This window comes from Rhinolophus sinicus, chromosome 12, assembly GCF_057876585.1.
Source record: "Rhinolophus sinicus isolate RSI-liver-muscle chromosome 12, RSI-T2T, whole genome shotgun sequence".
Taxonomy (NCBI): domain Eukaryota; kingdom Metazoa; phylum Chordata; class Mammalia; order Chiroptera; family Rhinolophidae; genus Rhinolophus; species Rhinolophus sinicus.
In genome coordinates this window covers 36,754,355-36,779,511 of record NC_142512.1, presented here as the reverse complement: position 1 = coordinate 36,779,511, position 25,157 = coordinate 36,754,355, and the positions used below count along the sequence as shown (strand labels likewise).

Genomic DNA, 25,157 nt, shown 5'->3' with positions numbered 1-25,157 from the left:
TGGCTGGGTCTCCTTTAGGGGCAGGTGGGAGGCATGTTTAAACGCCAAAGGGAGTCTCATCTATAAGATTCTTGGTGAAGTGTTATGTGGAAGCAGGAGAAAAATGCAATGACCTCTCAATGGCCCTTCAAAGGTATGGAGGTTTCTCATTCAAAACTGAAAGAAATAAAGTTGTGGTGTTTTGGTGTTTTTTGTTTTTGTTGTTTTTAAGGTAAGTAAACAGCTTGTTTTGGAGTGAGACCGTTGCTCCGGACTGGGGAAAACCACAAAAGGGCAGCTAGCTGAGGGTCCCTGGGGCGCAAGTCACTGAACACTACAAGTCCCAGAAATCACCGCGGTGGAGGCGGGGCTTGTTGACCGTTGTGACGTATAGGCGGGGGTCAGACGGGATCAGTTCTCCCTGGGATTTTCGCTCCTACCAAAGTCCCCTTCCCTGCTGTGTTGCAGTTTTGTTGCAGTTTCGCCGCCGCCTGCTGCTACCCCTGGTGAGTCTCTGGAGTGAAGTAGGGCAATTAGTGGCACCTGGACCCTCGTGTGCCCCAAGTCAGACTTCCAGTCCTGGAAAAGAACTATGGGCGGTAGAGGTGTGGCTCGTTTCGGTTTTCACCCTTTTCCGTCTTTCTAGGGTGACAGTAAGAGGGAGTGGCGTCATGGAGCCACTGCAGCCCCTTCCGCGGCCTTGAAAGGTTGAGGGACAGTTTTCGCTCGAGGAGGGCAAGGCCTCAGTGCTTGTGGCTGGGTAGGAGGCTCCTTGGGCAGAAGGGACCCCACAGACAGGAGTGAGGGTCTTGACGTCACAGCGTCATGCCCCCCTCCCGCGGGCCGAGGTCCTAGTGGTTTCTTAATCCCTGTCCTTGACATCATAGCCCTTTGCTTCGAGAAGGAGACGGGGCTCTGCCCAGTTCCCCCAGGCAAGTTACTTTCTCTGTGGGCCTCTTTTTCCCTATCTCGAGTAGGCTTGATCACTAAAGCCCCGTTTCCTTCAGATGAGGCCTCTGTAATTGGAGGAGGTGTTCTAGGCAGCCGAGAAGAGAGCAGCTGGCGTGTGGTGACCTGCTTCTCTACGGTCATCTCCCAGAGCCCCTCCCACTGCCACCATCAGGTCAATTCAGTTTGGGGGCTAATGTTCCCACTCACATGATTTCAACCTCTCCTGGGCATGTTAACTTTTTTCTGTCACTTGGGTTCTTTGCTCCTGATGCAAGCCAACAAGAGGCCATGGTTGGAGCTGAGTAGAATAATACACATGTTACACAGTAAGTCTACACTTAATGTGGTCACAGGTTTTGCAATTTTAAGCTAAAGAACCTATAAGCAAACCAATTTTACCATAGGCTAATTGATATAAACTAAATTAAGTTCCTACGGCATCTCATCAACGTTACTAGAACTAAATGATGTTGAACAAAACATTATTCGAGGACCTGCTGTATATTATAACTTTTCTCCATTATTGTAAAAACTGTTTAAAGCAAAGGACTTTTTATGTAGTAGGTCTTTGTAGATAGTGTACAGCACGTGATTAAGGACCACCCAGGTGACTCACAGGTGTTTTCAGAGGGCCTCTACCTGAAACTCTACCCTTTGGCAGACATGACAGCTGTGGAGTGGAAAGGACCCTGAGAAAGGTGGTCAGTAAGGGTTCCGTAGCACTAATAAGTCGTATTGGCTTTCGAGTCAGATAGTATATCCAGGGCTCTTTAAAAATGTTGTGCTTATTGATATAATGCCACGCCTCCTTAGTTTCTTAGATGAAAAGAGAGACAGTTAAAATGAACTCTTACTTCCTTTTTCATTCACTTAGGATCATCATTATACCTGGAAATTTTCTTAGAAATTTTCTAGCCTGATCCAGGCATTTTACTGATGAGGAAACTGAGGCCTAAAGGGAGGTAGTGTGACTTGGCCAAGACCGCAGAGCTTGTTAGTGGCAGCACTAAGGCAGAAACCCAGGTCCCTTGGCTCATGGTCTAGTCCTGTTTCCACTACACTACAAACACTATCACGACCCTCGTCACTTCAGGGGTTATCATAGTCAACCCCTTTCAAGGAAAAAGTGTAAAATCTCAGTCAAGTAAAATGGAAATTTAGTAAGCAGCTTTGAGCTTTTCAGTTTCTTCAGTTGCCTGCATTCTCATGTCCCAGAACTATTTGCCAGTCCAAACAGTTGGTCATGAATAGTATTTAAAGCTTCCTGGGGGTATACAATTTTTCTAAAGCACTCTGAAAGATTTTATGTAAGGAACTAGAATGAACTTGGAAAATTTGAATTAGAGCAAGTGGCTTAATAATTGGAGGACCAGTGACTGCATCTTTGCTCTTGTTCCCTGTCTCCGGCCATCTACAGACTCAGTGTATCCATTGTCAAGGTTCCCTGAAGCGTAGCTCTGTGTCAGCATCTCTTCCTGGGCCAAGGAGGAGAGGGACTCAAATCAGTTCATTCATTTGCTAATTGCTGATAGTTTAGAAAGTTAAGTAAGCGAAAGGATGAAGGAATTAGATTGATGTGGTTTTGGTTTTTACTTGTCTTTGTTTTTACTGTTCCCAAATGAAGAATTGATTTGCATTTATTTCTCCCTTGGCTGTGGAAGCATTTGGTTTTCTTCCGTGAACTAATCCAGAGAAACTACCTCTACCCTTTATTTTTCTTGAAACGTGCCCACTGATATAAAAAGCTAATGTAAAAATCTTGGACATTCTTTAAGGTAGAATTTTAGTTATTTTTCATAAAGTTATTTCTTCTTCATGGTTCAGCATACATGAGGAAAAATCTTTAGGAAAATTGGTGAGTTGATTGGGTTGAATATTTGCATTGGTAGGATCTAGAAGCTCATTGTTAGGAACCAGGAAGCTTTACATTTAAATTTTTTTCTGCTAAAAAGCTTACCAGTGTAGTTTAAAATTCACTCAGAACGAGCAGAAGCGGAACTGGCTGTTGTTCCTTTTCATCAGGAGAACATAAGAGAATCTATGCCCTTATGGAACAGTCCTGGGAGTAGTATATTAGGCTTGAAAGCTCATTAGATGAAAATGTGTCAGATTTTCCTAGAAGCCACGAGCCAGTTCAGGGGACTTATTTTAAAATACATTGCCTATTATTACCCACCTCCGAGGACCCTAATCCTTTTGAAAACTGAGCTGAAAAAAAAAAAGTAACAGCAACCTCAGAGTCTAAGTAAAGTGCCTGTGACAGTTTGTGGAATCCGCATTATTTTCCCATGCTTGATGGTTTGTTTTTTAAAATCCCTATTTGTTTTCTTTCCCCTGGTCACTCCTTATGTGGTCAGTCTTTGACTTGAGAGTAAGAGTAAGGAATTAAGTGGAATACCATTCCACAATTTCCAGGGGGCCTAATTCACCCCACTGTTTTTTTCTTGACTCAAGTAGCGCTCTGGGCTTCTAACTTTAACTTTTGCTCTTCTTATATCTCTTCTCCCTTCCTTGCCTCTATGGATGTGGCCAGAATTAGAAGTGAATGGTAGCAGGTTCTATAGTGGGAAGAGTGATTAAAGGAAGAGGAAGTTGATGCTTAAGTCTTTCTAATTTTCCTTCTACAGCCTCCTTGCCCCCCTCCACAAAAAGTCATTTCTAGACTGCTTTGTCAGAAAGGTAATTTCCCGTTTCTCCCAGGGAATTTTATCATTGGGAGGGAGGGAAGGCTTTAAGGATCACTGACCTTAAAAATCAGTAGATACCTTCCTTCCAGGAAAAGTCAAATGAGGTACCTCTTCACTGACCCAGGTCAGGTTGGCTTGGTTATGCTCTCGGTTTGCCTTTTTCATCCTCAGCTTCGCTGAGAAGCAGACAAGGGAAGCTGCTGCTGTCCTCCCCTCTGCCTGCCTCCTCACCCTCTTTCCCAGTCTTGGCAGAGGAGAGTTTTTATTTCAAGAATGATTGAGTTCCGAATACCCAGAGTGCCATTGGGTGCCCTCTGCGTCCTGGGAAGGTGATGAGATCTCTGAAATTGGAAACTTCATGGAGTCGCTTGCATTTTTGATAAGCAAGGAACCAAGACTGTTGACTTTTCCAGACAGATGATTAGGTTTTCAGGTGAATGAAAAGAGATAGTTTCCATAGGCTACACTCAAGCCTTGACATGAGGTCTTCCAAGTCATTTTGAATAAATATGCTGGCCTCTCTTCAGTGTCCTGTTCATGAGCTAACTTATAGATTGTTTTTCTAGTAAGGAAAGAGAGGCTATACCAGGCCCCCCCCATACCCTTGGCTGGTCTTGCCTTTCACAGTAGCCTCCATTTGCAAAGCAGCTTGCCAGAGTTTGAGTGTGTGAAAGGTGGGTAATGGAGTGTGAATTTTATGGGTCCTTAAGGAAATCAAATCTGTGCCTTTTGTTTTTTTGGCACCATGCCACTTGAACCAGCTCGGCCAGCTGAACCAGCTATACCAAGAATTGACATAGCACTTGGAGATTATCATCTCCTCACTGTATTTTGAAAAAGAGAAAGCTCAGAAACTGCAGCTTCTCCAAGGGTAGCTAACAAATTAAGAGCAGGACCATCATTCACACCATTGTTTACTACAAAGCCCCTTCCTTCTATTTTTTGATGAATTACATGCATATCTTATTCATTCATTTAGTCATTGACTCAGTCAGCGATCACTGGGGACTAGGCATTATATCGTGTATGGTAGATAATGTTATGAAGGAAAAGAACAGGGAGGGTGGTATGTAGGATGATAGACAGGCCCTGAAGTCATTCCTACGAGAGTGTTTTTCAGATCTGTAGTCAAAGGACAGATTAAGTTATTTTATGTGCTCAGATAAATGGTGCCCCAGGCTTAGGACCGAGGGGATATGCTGGCCTCAGTCTGACTGGAGACCACTAGGAAAAAGAGGTCTCTGAAGGCTCAGAAGTCTCCTGCCCACCCTCCCATAACATCTAAGAGCTCACACAGGCAGCAGCTTATCATGAGGAACAAGTTCTGACCTAGACAGCAATGTGATCTCTCTCTTCCTTAGAAAAACTGATCTGAGGTTTGAGGTTGAGGATGTGGTTAAACTGTGTCACAAACCAGAAGAGGTAGTTCAGTGCCTCAAAATCCCTTGGCCTTCTCTGTGGAAAAAACTGACTTCTGGGGGAGTTGGAAGAAGAGGCCTGGTTGCTTCCAGTTCAAAATAAAACCAGGAAATAAGTAGGGTGGGGCAGGGCTAAAAGAGCTACTGTGTTTTTTTATTACTTTTTTTTTTTTAATTGTGTGTATGTGTGCATGCAATCTTCCAACATGCTCCAACAGCTGACTTTGTAAGGTGTCATGTGGTGTTTGCATATGTATAGCTCTTTATCCATCTGCTGTGTAGAGCTGCAATATTGTTTTCATTTCCCAGTAAAATTCTGGGTTGAGAATCAGGGGCTCACTAAATGGTAGACCTGGGAGGCATTTAGAAGACAGGGCATGTGACTTTTGAGGGGCAGGAAGTCTCAGGTCTTAACAATCCAAAAGAACTTTGTTCTTTTAACTATTGTTTTTACCTCCCAAATAGTTTCCTATCCTTGATCACATTTTATCTGTGCTGTGACCTAGAAAGGTGAAATACTGGTTATAATCCCCATTTTATAGATAGGGATCCAAACTTGCTTGTTGTCCTCCAAACATGGGCTGCATTTTTCTGTTTCTTTGCTTTTATGCATGGTGTTTCATTCACCTAGAATTTCCTCACCCCAAACCTACTTGTCAAAATCCTAATCTTCCTTGAGGGGCTTACCTAAGATTCTACTCACTTACCCAAAGCTTTTCTGCACTTTCCTTACCAGTAGCATCTCTCCCTCTTTTGAACCCAAGAGCATTTTGCACTATTCCATCCATTTGGCAGTCACTTGTTTATTCATCTAAGCTCCATATTGGATTGGGACCCTTTGAGGGCAAAGACTTTCCAAAGAAATAAAACCTACAACAGCAGTAATAAACACTAACATCTGTTAAACCCTTTCTTTGTGCAGTTTCTGTGCTAAGTACTTTATTCTCTCATTCAACATGTTTCTACCTGGTATGATGTGCCTACTCTATGGCAAGTACGGATTTAAGGACTAGACATTTTACATTATTTACATTATGCTCACACCAAAAAAAGTGATGTAGATGTTATTAGCCTCATTTTACAGATGAGGGAACAGATATGGAGCCGGGTTAATTAAGTAAATCACCCAAGGTCATGCATTGAAGAGGTGGTGAACCTGGAATTTGAACTCCCACCATTCTGATTTCAGAACCCATGCTTGTCACCACTGCATGTCAAATAGTCTCCTCTCATCCCTGTCTTTTTTCCTGTACCCATCCCCAGCTCCTAACAGAGTGCCTTAATATATGGGAGGGCCTAATGATTATAGGATAAATGGAATTGAATGGAGATGCTGAAATCTAGAGAAATTGACATTCTGAAAGTCACAGGTTTATTAGGATGAAAACTCTAGAATCTAGGTCTTACAATTCCCAGCTCAGGTTATTTTCCTCTAGGCTACCTTACTTAAGGCATTTAGAAGTAGGGAAACTATTTATGAGCAGAGAATAAGGGTATATAAGGGTGGTGGTAGTGCCTATGGTGAAGAGGTCAAAGATATTCTCAGAAAATTCTTACAGCCTAGGAAGTACACACAAAATGCCTGAAAATGAAACAGAAAGCAAGTTGTATGTATGATCTCAGTACTAGTCAGGCTTTTGCTTTTGCTGACTTGTCTAGAACAGAATGTTCCCTGGGTGAGAGTCCAGAAATCTCCAGTATTTCATAAAACCCTTCTGAGGCTTATTCTATCCCATATCTCATAACAGGAACCCCACCATGGAAGACACAATAGAGGACCCCCCCACATCAGCTGTCTTGCTGGATCATTGTCATTTCTCTCAGATCATCTTTAACAATGTGGAGAAGTTCTATGTCCCTGGAGGGGATGTCACATGCTATTACACCTTCACCCAGCATTTCATTCCCCGTCGAAAGGATTGGATTGGCATCTTTAGAGTAAGTGGTCAACTTAGTACCAAGTGACTAGGATCTAGAGGTGAATCTTCATGATCTGACTGTGCGATTGTCTGTGTATTATGAACATTTTGCATATTATGTCTGGCCAATTATAAAATCCTAAACTGACCTCCCTAGCACTTCCCCCTTCACACACCAAACTGTGCTGTGGGACTCAAGGTTTACTTTCATTTGCAAGCGAAAATAAGATGGCAAATCATACAGTCCCCAAGTTTGATTATGCCCTCAAAGGCCGAACGTAATTTTTTTAATTATCCTATTTTGAAATATTTGTCTATGACTTGACTGGGATGAATGGCCCCTTACATAATTTCTGTGACTTTAGACATCACTTTCTTAGAGTGTTTCATTTAATGTGAGGATTACAAATTTGAAAAAGATGTGGAGAAGTTACCTAGTTCACCAGACTGCATCCAAGAAGTTTGTCCGTGAATGTGTGTCTTGCTTTTTTGTAAAGATTTCAAAGGATGGAAGGTTTATGAGGTCCCTCAATGACCTCTTCTAGTGTCTAATCACCTTCTCAGTTCAAGTACAGAAATGGTACCTTTTTATTACAGTCAACTTACTCTCTATCTCTGCTTCTCCCTCATCTGTGTCTGTCTCTCACCTCTCTCTCTCTCTCTCCCCCCCACCACTCACGCACACACCATAATGACAAATCGTCCTATTTCTGGAGACAGGAGATAAAGGTCAAATTAAATAATTTATATTGTTGCGCGCCAACGTCAATGACCTTTGTTTTGACACCTCAGTATGTCATGTGTTTATTTGCCAATGCTGTTCATCCTGAAATCAGACATTATTCTTGACTGCACTTTGAAGGCGCTCGTGCTTATTCCCATCTCTAACTGAGTTCCTTTTTCTGTTTGGAATACCAAGCTAATTAATAGAGCCATGGTAGCTGGTGCTTAGAGGTAGGGGTAGTAGACAACCGAAGGACACTGGCAGGTATCGTGACAGCTTCTGAGACTGCAGGATAGGGAAACATTAGACCAAGAGATGTTCTAACACAGAAAACTGCCACACCACAGTGTTTTGTATTTTGGAAAGAAGAGGGTAGTTGTTTTTTTCTTTCCCATATGTAGCGAAATTGTCCAGTAGAACTTTCTACAGTGGAGCTATACCTTCACTGTCTAATACAGTAACCTCTAATGTGGCTATTGAGACTTAAAATGTGGTTAGTATGAATAACAGGATTTTAAATATTTATTTATTTAAAAATATTTTTTATTAGTTTCAGGTGTACAGAACAACATGGTGATTAGACATGTATATACCTCACAAAGTGATAACCCCAGTAAGTCTATTACCCATCTGACACTGTATATAGTTATTACAACATTATTGATTATATTCCTACATTGTTATTAACTGTATTCCCTATGCTGTACTATATATCCCCGTGACTATTTTTTTAAATTATAGTTGACATTCCATATTATTTTATATTAGTTTCAGGTGCACAGCTTAGTGGTTAGACATTTATGTAATTTATTAAGTGATTCCCCCGCTAAGTCTAGTACCCACATGACAATGACGCTACACATAGCTTTTACAATATTATTGACTGTATTCCCCATACTGTACTTTACCTCCCCAGGACTGTTTTGTGACTGCCAATTTGTTCTTCCTGATCCCTTCACCTTTCTTACTCAGCCCGCCCATCTAGTAACCATCAGTTTGTGTTCTGTGCCTTTGAGTCTATTTCTGTTTTGTTTGTCATTTATTTTGTCTAGATTCCACATATGAGTGAGATCATTTGGTATTTATCTTTCTCAGTCTGACTTATTTCACTTTGCATAATACCCTCAAGGTTCTAAATCTTATTTATTTTTAATTAATTTAAATGTAAATAGCCTGATGTGGCTAGTGGCTATTATATTGGACAGTGCAGGCATAGATAATAAAAGAAAAAGGAGGATTCAAAAATTACTTATTAGTCTTTGAAGTATAATCTGTAACTTTTTAAAAATTATGTTTCTGTTTTGCATACACTGATTGTATTCCCAAAGCACTTAGCAATTTCCAGTGAGTACTTCACCATAAACCAAACGAAAATCTTATGCTTTTTAAAAACAAATGTTTAAAAACATTAAAAAAAAAAAGCATCTATACTTGAAATGCTTCATGCATTTCAGAAGTATTGCCATGCCTCAATAAAGAAATCGTGGTTAATCCAAAGAATGGCCTCTAATGTTCATTGTCCGTAAAGGTATTGATTTAAACACCTATCCTGAAGCCTGAAAAAAAAGTTTTAAGAGTAACAGAGAACACAGACTCTTTGAGAATATACAATGTGCTAGATGTTTGATGAGGTTGTGTGTGTGTGTGTTTTCTGATCTAATCCTCATAGCACAGTAGTCCCCTCAGGTAAGTAGTATCTCTTGAGCACAGATGAACATAATGAATATACTCAAGATGGTGACTTTCCCAGGGTCTCCCAGTGAGTAAGTGGTGAAGCAGGTTTGTTGCACTCCCAAACCTCTCTGCTTTTCCGCCTCTATTCTGCTGAATTCCTTTGAACAACAAATGGTAAAATAGAGAACTAAAAGTTGATTGAAGTTTCGTGTCCTTCGTATGTCACTTCTAAAGCTCACCCAGTCTGGAGTTCTTACAACGTGGTCTTAATCGTATTCCATAAACTCCACATCAAGCCTAATGCTGGTACTTCCTGGCACCAAGTAGGCGCTCAGGAAATGTGTCTGGATGTGCTGTATGTTACCTCTTCTCAATACAGCAAAAGCTACCACCCATGATCGAGCGTCAAGTGGGTGGGAGTCGGCTCTCCTTCCTTTACTGCATAGTTCTGTGCTCCATACTCTCCATTACCTGGGCATGTAAGTATTTCGTAGGTTCTGGAGAGGGGAAATACTGTGCCACGAGAGGCAGGCTGGGACCAGGACTCCTCAGGTGGAGGAGCCAAGGACAGAAATTGCAGGTGGCTAGAAGGTGTTTCCTTGTTCCAAGGCAGCAGTAGTTCTTAGGCCTTTCCAGATGATATTTTGGTCACAGTGCATTAAGAAACTCCAGGATGTGAATGAAGACTCCATAAAATTCCTGTTTCCTGCACCACCGCAGGCTGCAGGGGCTCTGAGATGCTTACAGCAATGGGGTATGTATTAATGAGACACTAAAACATGCCCTAGTATGTCCTGATGAGCTTTCAGTGTAGCCTTTTCAACCCTGCTCTGATTCCTTCGTATATGGAATTTATTTTTAGTTCTTTTTCTTCCCACTGGGCTCAGGCAGGGTCAAAATTTGGCAATAAATGTAATTTTGCTTCTCATCTGCTCAGTGTTCTCCCCTTGAAGACACAATGGCTCTCTTTCTATTCTCTGATGTGCTCTTATCTTCCAGATATGATTTGAGCCATCTTTTACCCTCTTCACATTTAGTGAGACTATTTTCCACTTAGCCAGCGTCTACTCCAAGGCATATTTTACGGTATCCTTATATCTTATGACTTACTGCATTTAATACCTAGACGAGGCCTTAGGAATACCAGATTGTTATTATTTTTATCACCAAAAACCTTCATGAAGCATGCATTAAGAAAAACACTATGGGAGACTGGATGGCTCAGTTGGTTAGAGCACAAGCTCTGAACAACAGGGTTGCCGGTTCGATTCTCACATGGGCCAGTGAGTTGCACCCTCCACAACTAGATTGAAGAACAATGACTTGGAGCTGATGGGCCCTGGAGAAACACACTGTTCTCCAATATTCCCCAATTTAAAAAAAAATTAAAAACATTTTAAACAAAAACAAAATACTTTAGAAAAACAAAATATTAAAAGGAGGGGTGGCTGGTTAACTCAGCTGGTTAGAGCGTGGTGCTGATAACACCAAGGTTGCTGGTTTGATTCCCGCATGGGCCACTGTGAGCTGTGCCCTCCTTTAAAAAAAAAAGCAAAACACTAAAGGAAAGAAAACTATATAGACTGGACTCAGTTATCTGGTGCCTCATAATCTAAGAAGCCTCTTGCCCCTCTACCCCTGACACATTATTCAAAAAATGCATTTTTTAAAATGCAGTAGTATGACCAGGCTAGTATAGGTGACCAGATTGAATTGGGCACAGAAAAGGACAAACCAATGGAGCTGTCAGATCCGGAGTGCTTTCTGATGGAGAAGTTCCAAGAACACCATTGCAAGAGTAGTGGGATCGAGGTTCGCAATCCTATAACTTTTTCCCCCAGTCCCTCTCAGTTCTTTGTCTGACTGGGAGATATAATTTCTGGAACCCTTGTCGTGGATGTTGAGTCGCCAGTTTTCATTTCCTTCTAAAGCAGATATTTTGAACTCTGTGTGTGTGCCAATTTTTAGTTGTATCAGACATTTTACCACATATGATTGTCATAAATCAAAAAACAAGATTTGATCCACGGTGGGTAGATCTTGTCATAATGAACTCATTCTATTGAATTTTCAACATACATAACAAGTAAGTGCGTTTTGAGGAGACACAGCCCAAATAAGGATTTTCCCCTGAGCACTTCCAGCTGCTGAACGAGAGCCTCTTGTCATTACAGGTGGGATGGAAGACAACCCGTGAGTATTACACCTTCATGTGGGTTAATTTGCCTACTGACCTACAGAGCGAATCCACCAAACAGCAGGAAGTACAATTTAAAGGTGAGAGAAATACTGGATCAAAGGTACTGAAGACAGTTAGCAGCCAAGACTAATTCATTCCCTTGAACTTGGGCTTTCTAGAGCAGATGAGACTTCCTGGTTTTTAGTTTTCTGAATAGACCTTATTTTTAGATTACAAATCATTTTGTGTTTTCAGCTTATTACCTGCCCAAGGATGATGAGTATTACCAGTTCTGTTATGTGGATCAGGATGGTGTGGTCCGGGGAGCAAGTATTCCGTTCCAGTTCCGCCCAGAAAACGAGGAGGACATCCTGGTTGTTACCACTCAGGTCCGTAAATATCTCACCTCCATCCCTTCCTGGCAGTAAGAGTAGCAATTCCAGGATAGGGTGGAATTTGAGTCAATAAGGCTTTACTGAGTGTCTGACAGATGCTATTGAGAACTTACACAGCACCAACGCAAACCCACTCAGGAGTGACTTAGGGACATTTACAAGAATGACAGCAAGGGATTTCTCCTTTCTCTAAAGTTCCTCAGTTGGCATTCAGTGATTCCCTTAACTTCTCCAGTTACTTAATTTTTGTCATCTCCACGTCTTATCACCACAGTGAATTGATCAACTCCTCTGAGGAGAGACGTACCACATCTTTGCATCTGTCAGTTCTGACCCAGAGTCTGTCATGCATGAGTACTAGATTCACTTACTCACTCAGTTACTTATCGGGACACCTACTTTCCCTCCAGCATGATAGTAGGTACTGGGGACGCGGTGAAGAATCAGTTAAAACCTGTCGCTGGCCTCAAGGAGCAAAGTCCAGCAGGAGAGACAAACAGTACTAAGTGTTTGCAAGAAGAACCTACATTCTTCTGTCGTTCTTCCTTTTCACTTTTTATGGCCTTAATTTTGTTTCTCTTTCTTGGTTATGGCAGGCTCAGTGCTACAATCATACAGACGTACTCTATTACCCCTTCCCTCCATACTGAGGCGCTGCTCCCATTTGGCATACACAGATGTCATTACAGTGACTGGGAATCATCCAGACCCTTGACATCCCAGGCTGTAGGAATTTTCTGCTAGAGGGATTTGAATATGCACTGAGCTCTAAAGGGTCAAATACGAGTGTGTGAGTGTATGGAATGCTCTTTCGTAGGGTGAGGTGGAAGAGATTGAGCAGCACAACAGTGAGCTTTGCAAAGAAAACCAGGAGCTGAAAGACAGCTGTTTCAGCCTCCAGAAGCAGAACTCAGACTTGCAGACTGATCTCCAAAAGATGCAGGTATGGCTGCTGGTTAGGGGTGAACTTGGAGTGTGCAGACCAGAGGAGTCCTCTTATCCAGCACTATTTTCTCTTTTACTTGTGATCTCCCTCCCTTATACTAATATCTTTGAATAGGCACAGTATTAAAAGTTTCACATGGATTACTTAAACTTCGTGGTGAACCTTTGGAACAGGTAATATTATTATCCCAGTTTTAGAGATGAGTAACCTCTCCGAGGCTCAGAGAGGTTAAGTAATCTCTTACACAGCTAATCAGTGATGGAGCCTGGATTCATACCCAGGCAGTCTGAGGGCTTCTCCCCATTGCCTATTTATAAGTTGAAATAATTTTCTTTGATTAGCTAGAACATGGACATCAAGAGAGAAGAGAGTATTAAATAAGGTGCGATGGGTTATCCAAACTCGTTGCTGCTGCTTTTTAATCATCCTTAAAATCAGCAGGTGGTGAATGAGAGTTGATAATGCTAGAAGCTGAAGTGGAGAGTTTTCTCTAAATACTATAAACTAATTACACTGGGGTTATAACTTAGATGTTTCCAGAACACACAGACCTTGGCAATTGCCACCTGTAAAGCCCTTGATCTACAAGTGAGAAAACTGAGGCGCAGAGGAGGGGCAGAGAGGTCTGTTTAGGGATCACACTGAGCTGGGACTCACTTCTCTTGACTTCCAGACAGTGCTCTGTTCTTTATACTTTGCGTCACACAAGTGCCTGTGATGTCCTCTGCCCTTGACTGGTATAAAAGTGTTCATGGGAGGTCCAGGCTGCAGACCTGGCCTGTCCGAGGCAGTGAAAGAGCAAACAATGGTGGAATAGATATAACTCACAACTTGGCTGTCAAGAACCAACATCTGGCCAGGAGCCCTACAGCCCAGCCCACCTGCCAGGTTCTAGCCAAGGAATCAAAGGGTCTGGGTTCTTGAGATAGCTCTCCTACATACTTGCTACCAGTTATAATGATGGCAAAAGCCAGTATTTATTCAGCACCTACTATGTGCCAGGCACTATGAGCACATCGTTTCACTTAATTCTTACAACAGCCCTGCAGCTCAGAGAGGTTAAGTGTCTTGCTCAATGTCACAGTTTGCGGCTTTGGAACGAGCTGGGATTTGAACTCAGACATATGTGTGTGTGTGTGTGTGTATAGATATAGGTGTGTGTGTGTATATATATATGTGTAAATATATATATATATATGTAAATATATATATATATATATATATATTTTATTTTTTTTTACTTTTTTTTAACTCAGATATTTATGTTAAAGCCCAAGGGTTTTAGAGCCAGGATCATACAGTGGTTAAGAATCAGGCTGTTTTTCCCACTTATTGTTTGATAAACAAGAAATTTCTTAACATCTCTCATGAGCCTCAGTTTCCCTCCCTGTAAAAAGGGGATTGATAATACCTGTTTTTTCAAAGAGATACTAGTAGTACACCCATGTCCATAACAGCATTTTTCTCAATGGCCAAAGGGTGGAGGCAACCTTTGGTATCCAGTGACGGATAGATGGATAGACATAGCATAGTGTGGACATACAATGGAATATTGTTCAGCTTTAAAAGGGAAGGAAATTCTGACACATGCTGTGACATGGATGAACCTTGAGGACATCTGGGATAAAGTGAGTCAGACAGAGAGAGATATATACCGCATGATTCTATTTATATGAGGTACCTAGAGTAGTCAGCTTTGTAGAGAAAGAAAGTAGAATGGTGATTGCCAGGAGCTGCGGGGAGGGAAAAATGGGGGGTTAGTGTTGAATAGGTATAAAGCTTCATTTCAGTTCTGCAAGATGAAAAGAGTTCTTTCGGTGGAGGTAGTGATGGTTGCACAACAATGTGAATGTACTTAATGTCACTGAATTGTGCACTTAAAAATGGTGAAGATGGTAAATTTTATGTTAATGTGTATTTTACTACAATTTTTTAAAAAGAAAAAAATGATTTAAAAATGGCTATAAACTAAACATGTTTAAATTGTGGCTTTAAAAGCAGGGAGTCGTTATTGACACACAAGGTTGGCTTCAGTGCAGAATGAAACTGGGAAAGAAAAAACAAATGTTTAAGACCAATATGGTGGCCACTAGATATGTGAAATGTGGTATATTGTGATGTGCTGTGAGCATAAAATATATACCGGACTTTGAAGACTCAGTACGAAAACAATATAATTTTAGATATATTGGGTTAAATATGCTATTGGTAAAATTGATTTTGTTTCTTTTTACTTTTTTAAATGTAAACTTTTTATAATGGCTACTAACATTTTTTAATTACATATGTGGCTTTCTGAATTTATTGGAGAGCACTTTTCTAGGAGAAAAGCAACATTATGTTATCCACTGCTGTGTCTGCAGTGCCAAGAACAGTGCCTGGTGTGTAATAGGCACTCATTAAGTATTTGTTTAATGAATTAATGGGCAAATATATGCTCCAGTGGAAGAACAATTAAGGTAGATGTGTTTTTAATATGGAAAGAACATATTAAGAACATTTTAATGTAGAAATCCCTTTACTTGGATATTTTATTCACTGCTGTATCATGCGATGTCTGACATATAATATGTGCTCAGTAATATTTGTTGGCTGCCTGAGACACTAAACTGTCTTAGAAATGGTCTGTCCCTTTGACATTTCAATCTGTAGGAGGAGCTAGAAAGCCTAAGGAGCATCAAGAAGAAGTTGGAACAGAAGATGAAAGAGCAGGAGGACAGTTGGGGGGCAGAGCTGCTTCAGTGAGTGTGATTCTTGGATGGGAGGACCTGCTGTGTTATAGACACCCTTAGATTTCTAGAGTTTGTTAGAAAACAGTCTTCCTATTATGACAATGATAGGTGTGAGTCTCCCCTTTGAATCATGAGCCTTTGATTCTAGGTTAGAGAATTAGTGTCAGAATGGTAAGGAGAAATGACCTGAATTCAAGTATTAATGTTAAGTATTGAATATACTTGCACTTTGAGGTCAGGAAGCCAAAACAGGTTTGAAGAAAAGAATAGGGGATTTTATTTATTTTTTATTATTTTCCTTTTTTTCCCCCAAAGATTTTATTGGGGAAGGGTAACAGGACTTTATTGGGGAACAGTGTGTACTTCCAGGACTTTTTTCCAAGTCAAGTTGTTGTCCTTTCAGTCTTAGTTGTGGAGGGCGCAGCTCAGCTCCAGGTTCAGTTGCCGTTGCTAGTTGCAGGGGGCGCAGCCCACCATCCCTTGTGGGAGTCGAACTGGCAACCTTGTGGTTGAGAGCCCACTGGCCCATGTGGGAATCGAACCAGCAGCCTTCGGAGTTAGGAGCATGGAGCTCCAACCACCTGAGCCACCGGGCCGGCCCCAAGAATAGTGGATTTTAGGGGTAGCCAGTTAGCTCAGTTGGTTAGAGCGTGGTGCTAATAGCTCTAACCAACTGAGGTTGCCGGTTCATTCCCTGCATGGGCCACTGTGAGCTGCACCCTCCTTAAAAAAAAAAAATAGTGGATTTTAAAAGGCCTCTACCCTGTTTTCCCGAAAATAAGACCTAGCCAGACAATCAGCTCTAATGCAAAAATTAATACAAGACCCGGTATTACATTTATTATATTTATTATATTATATATTAGACCCGGTCTTATAGTAAAATAAGACTGGGTCTTGTGTTAATTTTTGCTCCAAAAGATGCATCAGAGCTGATTGTCCCGCTAGGTCTTATTTTCGGGGAAACACGGTAAAGGCTTAGCGCTAAGGCAGCCTTCCATCATTGAAGGCCTAGGGGAGCCAACCTGCCATCAACATATATTTCACATAATCATCTCCACCTCCACAGACTGCGAGTGCAAAACCAGAAGATATCCTCAGAAAATGAGCAGATGGAAGTCAGAGTGGATCAGCTTCAGGTAGGTGATGCCAAACCTTTGCGCAAGTATGTTTTCTTAGCCTTGCCACCGCTCCTCTCTCATGGCCCAGAAAGATGCATTTCATTGTACTGAGTGCCTAATGGTGTACCTTTCAAAGCATGAGGCTAAAGTTTCAGAGTGTGTGTTTTCTGTTCTTGACCCCACCACACCCTTTTTTTTTTTTTAAATAGTCACAGTCCACAAGGAACTGAACAACTTGTTCGGTTTATATTTGTCATGAGCTCAGGTGGATGACTGTCATCTATACCAATGGTTTTCAAACTTCTTTCTTTTAGCTATAAAATCTTTTCAACCAAAATCTTACTCAGAAGCCTGGAATGTAAAGCAGAGAGCAGAACTGCTCTCTTTCTAGGAAGCTGTGTCTTAAAGAAGGGCTTTAAAGAGTGGTTTGTCGAAGTTTATTCAGTTGAGTCTTAGATTCTTAGGGTATAAGATAGAACTGTAAAGGGAAGAAGTTCTAAAGGATATTTGGTAGTTGGGAGTTGCTAGGGAACATACATCTCTTTATGTTACTGTATATTTAAAAGCATTATTCCTGGTTAGCTTTCCTTCCTTATTTCTTTCTTTCTTTCTTTCTTTCTTTCTTTCTTTCTTTCTTTCTTTCTTTCTTTCTTTCTTTCTTTCTTTCTTTTTTTTTTTTTTTTTTTTTTTAAAGATTTTATTGGGGCAGGGGAACAGGACTTTATTGGGGAACAGTGTGTACTTCCAGGACTTTTTTCCAAGTCAAGTTGTCCTTTCAGTCTTAGTTGTGGAGGGTGCAGCTCAGCTCCAGGTCCAGTTGCCATTGCTAGTTGCAGGGGGCGCAGCCCACCATTCCTTGCGGGAGTTGAACTTGCAGCCTTGTGGTTGAGAGCCCACTGGCCCATGTGGGAATCGAACTGGCAGCCTTCAGAGTTAGGAGCATGGAGCTCCAACCGCCTGAGCCACCAGGCCGGCCCTTCCTTCTTTATATCTTGACTGTATTCACTATTTTTTGCTTTAGGCCCAGCTGTCAACTCAAGAGGAAGAAATGGAGAAGTTTGTTCAGGAAAATCAAAATAAGACACAGCAGTTGGAACATCTGAAAAAAGAGAATGACCAGCTCTTTCTCAGTTTAACTGAACAGGTAGCGTCCTGGAAGGAAATAACATTTTTTAGGTATTTAAAGAGATTATATATATATATTGTTCTATCTTTATCATATCACTCTGGGAAGGGTCCTAGAGGAAGCCATCTGAAATAAGGTATCTCATGGCTTTTCTCAGAAATTATTAAGAGAAGACTTGCTTCTTTTCTGCATCCTGCTTACTCATTAGCTCAGCAGGCCCTTCCCCAGTGCATGCATGCATGTTTCCAGCAATGGTACTGAAATGTGTTTTCGTGCAGAGGGAGTACCAGAGGACGCTCGAGCAGACAGTGGAAGAGTTGAAGCAGAAAGAAGCTACTGCAGCGGAGAAACAGCAGGAGTTAATGGCATGTCTGTCTTTGGATGACTATGTGGGAGAGAGTCTACAGAAAAGGGGGATAAGGGTCTATTTTCAAGTGATGGAAAGGAGAAATAAGACAGATTAGGCTAGCACTTACCGCTGGACTTTTTATACTCTACCCAAAAGGACTGAGAATCTGCGATTTAAAAATATTTAGGAGAGGTGGGCATTTCTGATGTGTGATGGGTAATAAAGAATATTGGAAGTTAAACTTCATGACAAGTTGTAGTAAACAGAGCCTTGGGCTAGGAATCACACAAAATAACCCTATCCCCTTCTTTTTTTTTTTTCAAAGGAAATTAAAAAAAAAATTTTTTTTTAACTTTTTATTTATTTATTTTTTAACTTTTTATTTATTTAAGTGTGTTTTTCCAGGACCCCTCAGCTCCAAGTCAAGTAGTTATTTCAATCTAGTAATGGAGGGCGCAGCTCACAGTGGCCCAAGTGGGGATTGAACTGGCAACCTTAAGAGCACAGCTCTCTAACCACCTGAGCTAACTGGCCGCCCCCTATCTCCTTCTTAAAGAGTTACTGTGCAGGTAGACAAATTAATGATTATAGTGTTGAGCTCTATGATAAGAAAATATTACAACAGTCAAAACAAATTTTGTTTCAATATAATATTAGATATTATCATGATAAATTATTCTGAGCTATAGTAAGATGATAATAAAAGTTTAATTGACTAATAATGCCTATAATATATTGTTGGAAAAGAGGCCTTATGGTGATGACAGCTACCTCCATGTGGCAGGTATCGTGTTTTCCCGAAAATAAGACCTAACTGGAAAATAAGCACTAGCATGATTTTTCAGGATGACATCCCCTGAACGTAAGCCCTAATGCATCTTTTGGAGCAAAAATTAATATAAGACCCGGTCTCATTTTTGGGGAAACACGGTATGGTTTTCGTGGAGTATTTTTCAAGACCCAGGGGCTCCCCAGCTGTCTAAAAGCAATTCTTTATTCCTCATGCGTCCAAAAGGCCCCTAACTATGAGCACTGTGTCTTACACTTCAGTAGCCTAGGAACAAGACAACAGCAGTGGAGGAGCAGTTAGTACAAGAGGTGGAACGCCTAAAGGCAAAGGTAGAGGCTGGAAGAGCCTGTTTCTTAGAGAAGTACAAAGAGTGTCAGCGGCTCCACAAACAGATCAGGCAACTCAGGGCTGCTGCGCTGATAGGTGACAGAGATAAGGGGCCCAGGAAGCAAGGAGTGTGAAGGTTTGTGGTTCTTAAACGAAACCCAGAGGATCGTACACCCTTGTTAAGGAGAGAAATTTATCTTTCTGCTAAAAAGAGGAGGGATGGAGTGTGTGGCCAGAAACCAGCCTGGGAATCTCTGGAAACAGGCCCCAGCTCAGCCATGGGTCTCAGAAGGTTTTTGTAACCATTGAGCAGGCTTCTGTGCAGACTCAGATAGTCCTTTCTTATTTTTGCCTTTTGAGGAAGTGAAGCAGGACCAGAAGAGCCAACAGGAGCCAATGGGGATGGGGAGCCAGGAACCTGCAGTTAGCACTATTATCGGGTAGCCCCTCTCTCATTACTACCTCAGGGTTAGCTAAAAGCACACAGCAGTTTGGGCACCAGCATTCAAATAAAAAATCTTGAAAAAACCCCCACTACTGGTAGGATTAGCTTAAAGTATTTTTGTGAGGTATCCGCACGTGTATGTAGGTAGGTAGGCGATGGGAAGCATTGAAGCATGCCTAGGGGCTTGGGGTCCATGAAACTCATCAGGTCAACCCATCATACTGGGAAGCCCAAGACTCCAGTGTGGGTTCCCAGTAGCCTTGGATAAATGCCTTCCAGGGTTCCTTCCTCAGTGTAACTTGAGTCTACATGCCCATCCTCACACTGCGAGGGAGTCACTCCAATCTAACTCTTAAGTGCTTCACGCTACATTGATTGAGATGTTTATTCAAGACAGAAATGACTCTTTCTATGGTTGGGTGGGATTAAACCAGGTTCCATTTTCCCCTAATTTTGATAAGTCAGTCTTGAGGTTTTCCCCAAGCTTACTGTTTCACTCTCTGGTCACTTATACTCCCAGCGAAACCAAAAGAAACCCGCATCTCAATGCCAGCCCAGGCCTTTAGGCATTTTAAGTCTCTTTTCTGTGAGTCAGCGTCCCCTCCACAGAAACACTCGTCCCTACCCCAGTTCCCTTCTTCCCCACCTCAGTCCCACCACTTTGGAAAGCTAGAGCCTCTGTGATCTCCTTGTTCTACAACGCCCCCCCGCCCCCAATCCAGATTACCCTATGTGATCCAAATCCTGATTTTCTTTTTTTCATTATTGACAGGACAAGAACTTGGACTTGTCAAAAAGACTGAGTGAGAACAAGATTATAGGCGATGTTCTGCAGAGAGAGAAAGAGAGGATTGAAAGAGAAAATGATGTAAGTGTGTAAAAGGGTAGAAAACCCCAGGGGTTTAAAGGGAAGGAGCGGGGTGACCCAGAGATGTGGTGATAAAATAAAAAGTTAAGTAAAAGAACCTCTTCCTGGGCAGTGGGGGAGACAGTTGCTTCTAAACCGAGTAAATTTAATCAGTTTTCTTAATCTACCACAAAACCCTCTTTGTTCTATGACAAACTTGTTTGCCATAGCAATAGTCAACTTGAAAGGAAGAGCCTTGGTGAAGATCTAACTTAACTATTTTTGGTTTTAACTTCACCATTATTGTAAGTATTGTCTTTGGAGTGTTAACATCCTACGTCACTTTTATGCTAGCTGAGGAACCCCTTTCCTTCAGCCCAGCGTTTTCCTCTTTTCTGCTGCCAAACCAGGAGCAGAAGTGGTCTGTACCAGTGGTCTACCCATAGTAGGCCCCTAATAAACACTCTGCATTCATTCATTCACTCATCAGTTCATGCATTCATCCAACCAGTATTTGTTTTCTGTTGCGTATTAAACACAAGTTGTTATTTGATTGATTGATTGAGGATGATGGCAGCAAATGAAGTGGTTGCCCTTGAAGCTGCTCTCATTTTCTTATGGGGCATCAAAGCATGGGTGTCCTCGTATTCATGTTATTCCTAGATCTACCCCTCCGGCATTCTCCATCTCTGCTCTCTCTCTGACCATTCTGGGCTACACCTCCATTTCTACTTTTCATTTCATTATTTATGCCAGTGTGTTTCAGTATTGAGGAAGGCATTTGTTGTCTATTTCTGGCCCTGTCATTGTCTACCTTTTAATTTAAATAAGTACCTATACCTTGACTTTGAAATCCCTGTTTTCCTGGGAGAGTCTGATGGGGCTGGGCAGGGGTGGGGAGGAAGTGCGCACACAACTTACAACAAGAAGGAGAAGATCTGATATTAGGAAGTTTTATTAAGAACTATAATAAAGCCCTCTTAAGATGTTAATGGGCAGTTTACTAATTTTCTGTTTTCTAAGAATTTTAAATGCTGTCTGCCCCCGTTGTAATTTATTCTCTCTCTCCCTCGCTCCCTCTCTTCCTTCCTTCTTTTAACTGTCTCTATTGGTATATTTGATGGGATAAAACATAAGGAAGGGGAAATTATATCAGATGAATATTCACATTATATAAAAAAAATCGTTCTAGGAAAGAGACTAAAAGAAGCATTTTGCTTTCAATAATGTAAAACAGTTTCCATCTTAATATAGCTCCTACCACCCTCACATAGCCACATAACTCTTGTACCCCCTTCAGTTGGTGTGTATTTAGAGATTTAAAATTCTATTTTGCATTAATCTAAACAAAATTCAGTATGTATTTAAATTCAGATCTCAAGAACTCAAATCTTTGGGGTATGGAGGCTACTGCTTGCCCTTTTGAAAAATCAAAAGGTTTATCATTTCCTGGGTTTCTCCGCATTATTAAGAACAACCTGTAATTGGGCATGCCCTAGCCAGTTCCTTGGGGGTCATTCTCTGTTGTTGTCTTTCAACATGTCTTTATAAATATTCTATCCTTAGCTTTTGAAGAGAGAGAATGGCAGATTGATGAGTTACATGGGCCTAGATTTTGACTCTTTGCCGTATCAAGTGCCTACTGCAGACCAAGGAGGCACAGGACAAAGCCCAGGACTTGTCTACGGAAACCCATATTCTGGTAAGACAGTGTTGCCATTCGAGGTGAAACGCCCCTGGCTGCTTCTCTTCCCCCCACACAATTTTTTTTTGTATGAGATGCTAATTAAGGACAGTCTCATTGTTAAGACTTGCTGGGCAGAAGCTGAGGACCCAATAGAAAGATTGCCAGGCAAGAAGTGTTAATTGAGAAATAAATCTGAATCTAGAAGACGCAAATCAGATCATTCGCCTAGAGGCAGCATACACAAATTGAGTCCCGTGGCTATATTCCAAATATATAAATCAGAGAAATGTGTCTGAGTAGAAGATAAACACATCCAAAGCTGAGGAAGCTAATTAAGGTTTGGAAATGGAAGCACAAGAGATGGGTAATGCTGCCCAGGAATGGGCAGTGACAGTAGCCACCTGATAACCTGACCAAGGGTAGGAGCATGCTTCACAGAGACCCCCGGTCAGGGAATGTCCCCCACTCACGTCACTCAAGGACCGGGGGACCGATGTCCTTGCCAAACAGGGAACTTTCCTCTTTTATCTCCCAAAGCAATATGATACCTCATTTGTTTTTGGACGGTTTAAAGCAGTCATGTTCTCTCAAGAGTCACAATCAGATCTTTGCCGCAGGCAGGGGTACAAGTTTATTTTTTCTTTAAAAAGATTTTTAAGCATTTAATTTGGAAAATAACTGGAAGGATTTAATCTTAAAATCTATTCTCAGATGGTCTCCTTGTTAAATTGTTACTATTTTTATTAAAATCTCCTTTTCCACACACTGAAAATAGGTTTATTGTTTTCTTCTGATTATGTAACATATACGTAATATAGTTCATTATTTTTTTCATTTTTTCCCTTATCATTGACCTAGACACCCTCCATCAGAAGTAAATGGTTTATATGAGAGATAAAGAGTCAGAGGCAGTGGGGAGAAAGGAAACAAGGGGGTTACAGAAAACAACTGCTATAACAGTTAGAGAATACAGGGATATGTTTTCATGGACTGAAACCTTTTTTATTACCCTCAGGTGTCCAAGAAAGTTCTGCCCCCAACCTGGTAAGTATTTTGAATCATGAGGTAGACCACATCAAACCCCTGAGAAAATTTCCCTTCCTGCTCCAATTCATAGGAGAACCATAGGGAAATGGGTTCATTTTGATAACTCCAGAAGTCAGCTGGGTCAGTTTGTTCAGAGCCCAAAGCTGAGTGAGTCTTTTGAGGCGGGGAGAAGAAATCACAGTTCATCCATCAGCATTCCGCTCAAGAACTCCACTGTGAGTTGAGTTTGGTGGCAGGACGAGGGAGGAAATGTGAACCAGGCAGCTAGCCAAACAAGGTATGTCCAGTGCCCCTTCCAGGCTGGAAGCTATTTAACTGCTTCAGTGACATTAGGTCCTTTCAGTCCTGGGATTAGAGGAATCCGCAGTGAGTATCTCCAAGTGTGAATTTGTTCATTCATTCTCTATGTCTTGAGCACTTACCATGGGCCAAGTATTATGCTAGGTGCTAAGGATATAGTGGGAACTAAGATAGATGTGGTCTCATTTTTACTGACCCCTTTGTTCTTCCTCTCAGCTCTCCATCAAGAAATGCCCCACCTGCACGCCAGACTTTGCTGATGACATGTGTGATCACACCTTGGAGGAGCAGCACATCCAGACCCTTTATTTGACTTGTCCAATTTGTGACAAGAGCTTCTCAGCAAAAGAAAAGCAAATCTTTGAAGACCATGTGTTCTGCCACACTCTATAAGTGTCCTAGCCTCTTGGATCTATACTGTACATAGATTTTATATAATAGGACCTATAGCTTTTACTATGAGTGTGACTCAAGATCCTGCCTAACCTGAAATTATTAGGGATGTATTCAGTCCTGCTGCCCTAAAGATAGAGTTATTTCTATTATCTGAAGGATCGTGTTAAGGGCTATTACTTCTATCCGTGTAGGTTACCATCTTTTAAGGCACAGAACTCTCACTTATGGTGCCCATTCTTCCAAGGGCCTTCAGTACAGGGGCCCGGGGACAGAACTGGCTGTTCACAACAGGCCTGACTCAATTACTAAGTGGTTAGTTTTCCAAGTTGTCCCACAGCCACTAAAGGCAGTGTATTTGTACTCAGTCCTCAGTCCTAACCCTGGGGCTGGAGATTGACCAGAGGTTGAGAATTTCTTCTTCTTCTTCCTCAGGCCTCTGTCTCCAACTAATTGCATTAGACTAGCCAAAATATGGCATGGCAGAGAACTCAGGCATCCAATTTGGATACCAAAGGTTTCTTTTCTTGATTTCTCATTTCCCAATAGAAGCACCTTATTCCCGAATCATGGGCATGAAGTATTATTTCAATCACAGAAAGCCTTTTTCTCTGGATACCTCTGATTGGCATTTTCTACTTTGATATTTCCTATGCACATAATTTTTATTGTTGTAAGTCCTTTCTTAATGGTTGGTAGGCGTTGTTAGAAACTGTATGGGTTTGCAACTTTCTGAACAGGTGAGTTTGAATATGGATACGACAGAATAATGAGAACTAACGTTAATCTCTTTAATACTAAAAATAAACTAGTCCTCTGTTTCACGGACTTTGGTAATTTAACATAAACCTTGAGTTTATGGCGTTTTATTTTTAAGCTTATGGAAAAGTGTAATCAAAAGGATTGTGGGAATTGTGGACCCCACTGATGATTTCTCTTCACCTGTTGTTACTAGTCAACAGACAAGTGTCATGGCAATTATCTTGAGGTGAAAAGGGAGGTGATGAAGCATTAATATGAGAAAGCTGGAGCCCTGACTTCTTGCTGTAACTTTCCATGCATTTTTTGAAAGGGGGCAGTGTGGATTTTGGCTCCTTTCGTGAACTAAATTCAATTCCCTC

At 41.4% G+C, this 25,157-nt stretch overlaps 1 protein-coding gene across 2 annotated transcripts; it reads left to right on the top strand.

The window, feature by feature from the left end:
- The first annotated feature begins 347 nt into the window (after positions 1–347).
- On the top strand, positions 348–24,884 carry CALCOCO2 (calcium binding and coiled-coil domain 2). Of its 2 annotated transcripts, XM_019740661.3 has the most exons (14): positions 388–485; positions 3,558–3,609; positions 6,784–6,973; positions 11,527–11,629; positions 11,787–11,920; positions 12,744–12,869; positions 15,525–15,613; positions 16,674–16,743; positions 17,747–17,869; positions 18,130–18,216; positions 20,535–20,630; positions 22,176–22,311; positions 23,312–23,340; positions 23,860–24,884. In XM_019740661.3, exons 3-14 carry the CDS (start codon positions 6,794–6,796, stop codon positions 24,034–24,036), a joined length of 1,350 nt encoding a protein of 449 aa, XP_019596220.3. In that variant the 5' UTR covers positions 388–485; positions 3,558–3,609; positions 6,784–6,793; the 3' UTR covers positions 24,037–24,884. The 2 variants fall into 2 exon arrangements, with proteins under 2 accessions (XP_019596219.3, XP_019596220.3); XM_019740660.3 differs by lacking the exon at positions 3,558–3,609 and having other exon boundaries at positions 348–485.
- Positions 24,885–25,157: the final 273 nt, after the last annotated feature.

Coding starts and splice junctions, on each gene's coding strand:
- CALCOCO2 (XM_019740660.3), top strand. CDS start 6,794: ATGGAAGACACAATAGAGGACCCCCCCACATCAGCTGTCTTGCTGGAT. Junction 11,630..11,786: donor GCAGGAAGTACAATTTAAAG/GTGAGAGAAATA, acceptor TTGTGTTTTCAG/CTTATTACCTGCCCAAGGAT. Junction 15,614..16,673: donor TGGGGGGCAGAGCTGCTTCA/GTGAGTGTGATT, acceptor CCACCTCCACAG/ACTGCGAGTGCAAAACCAGA.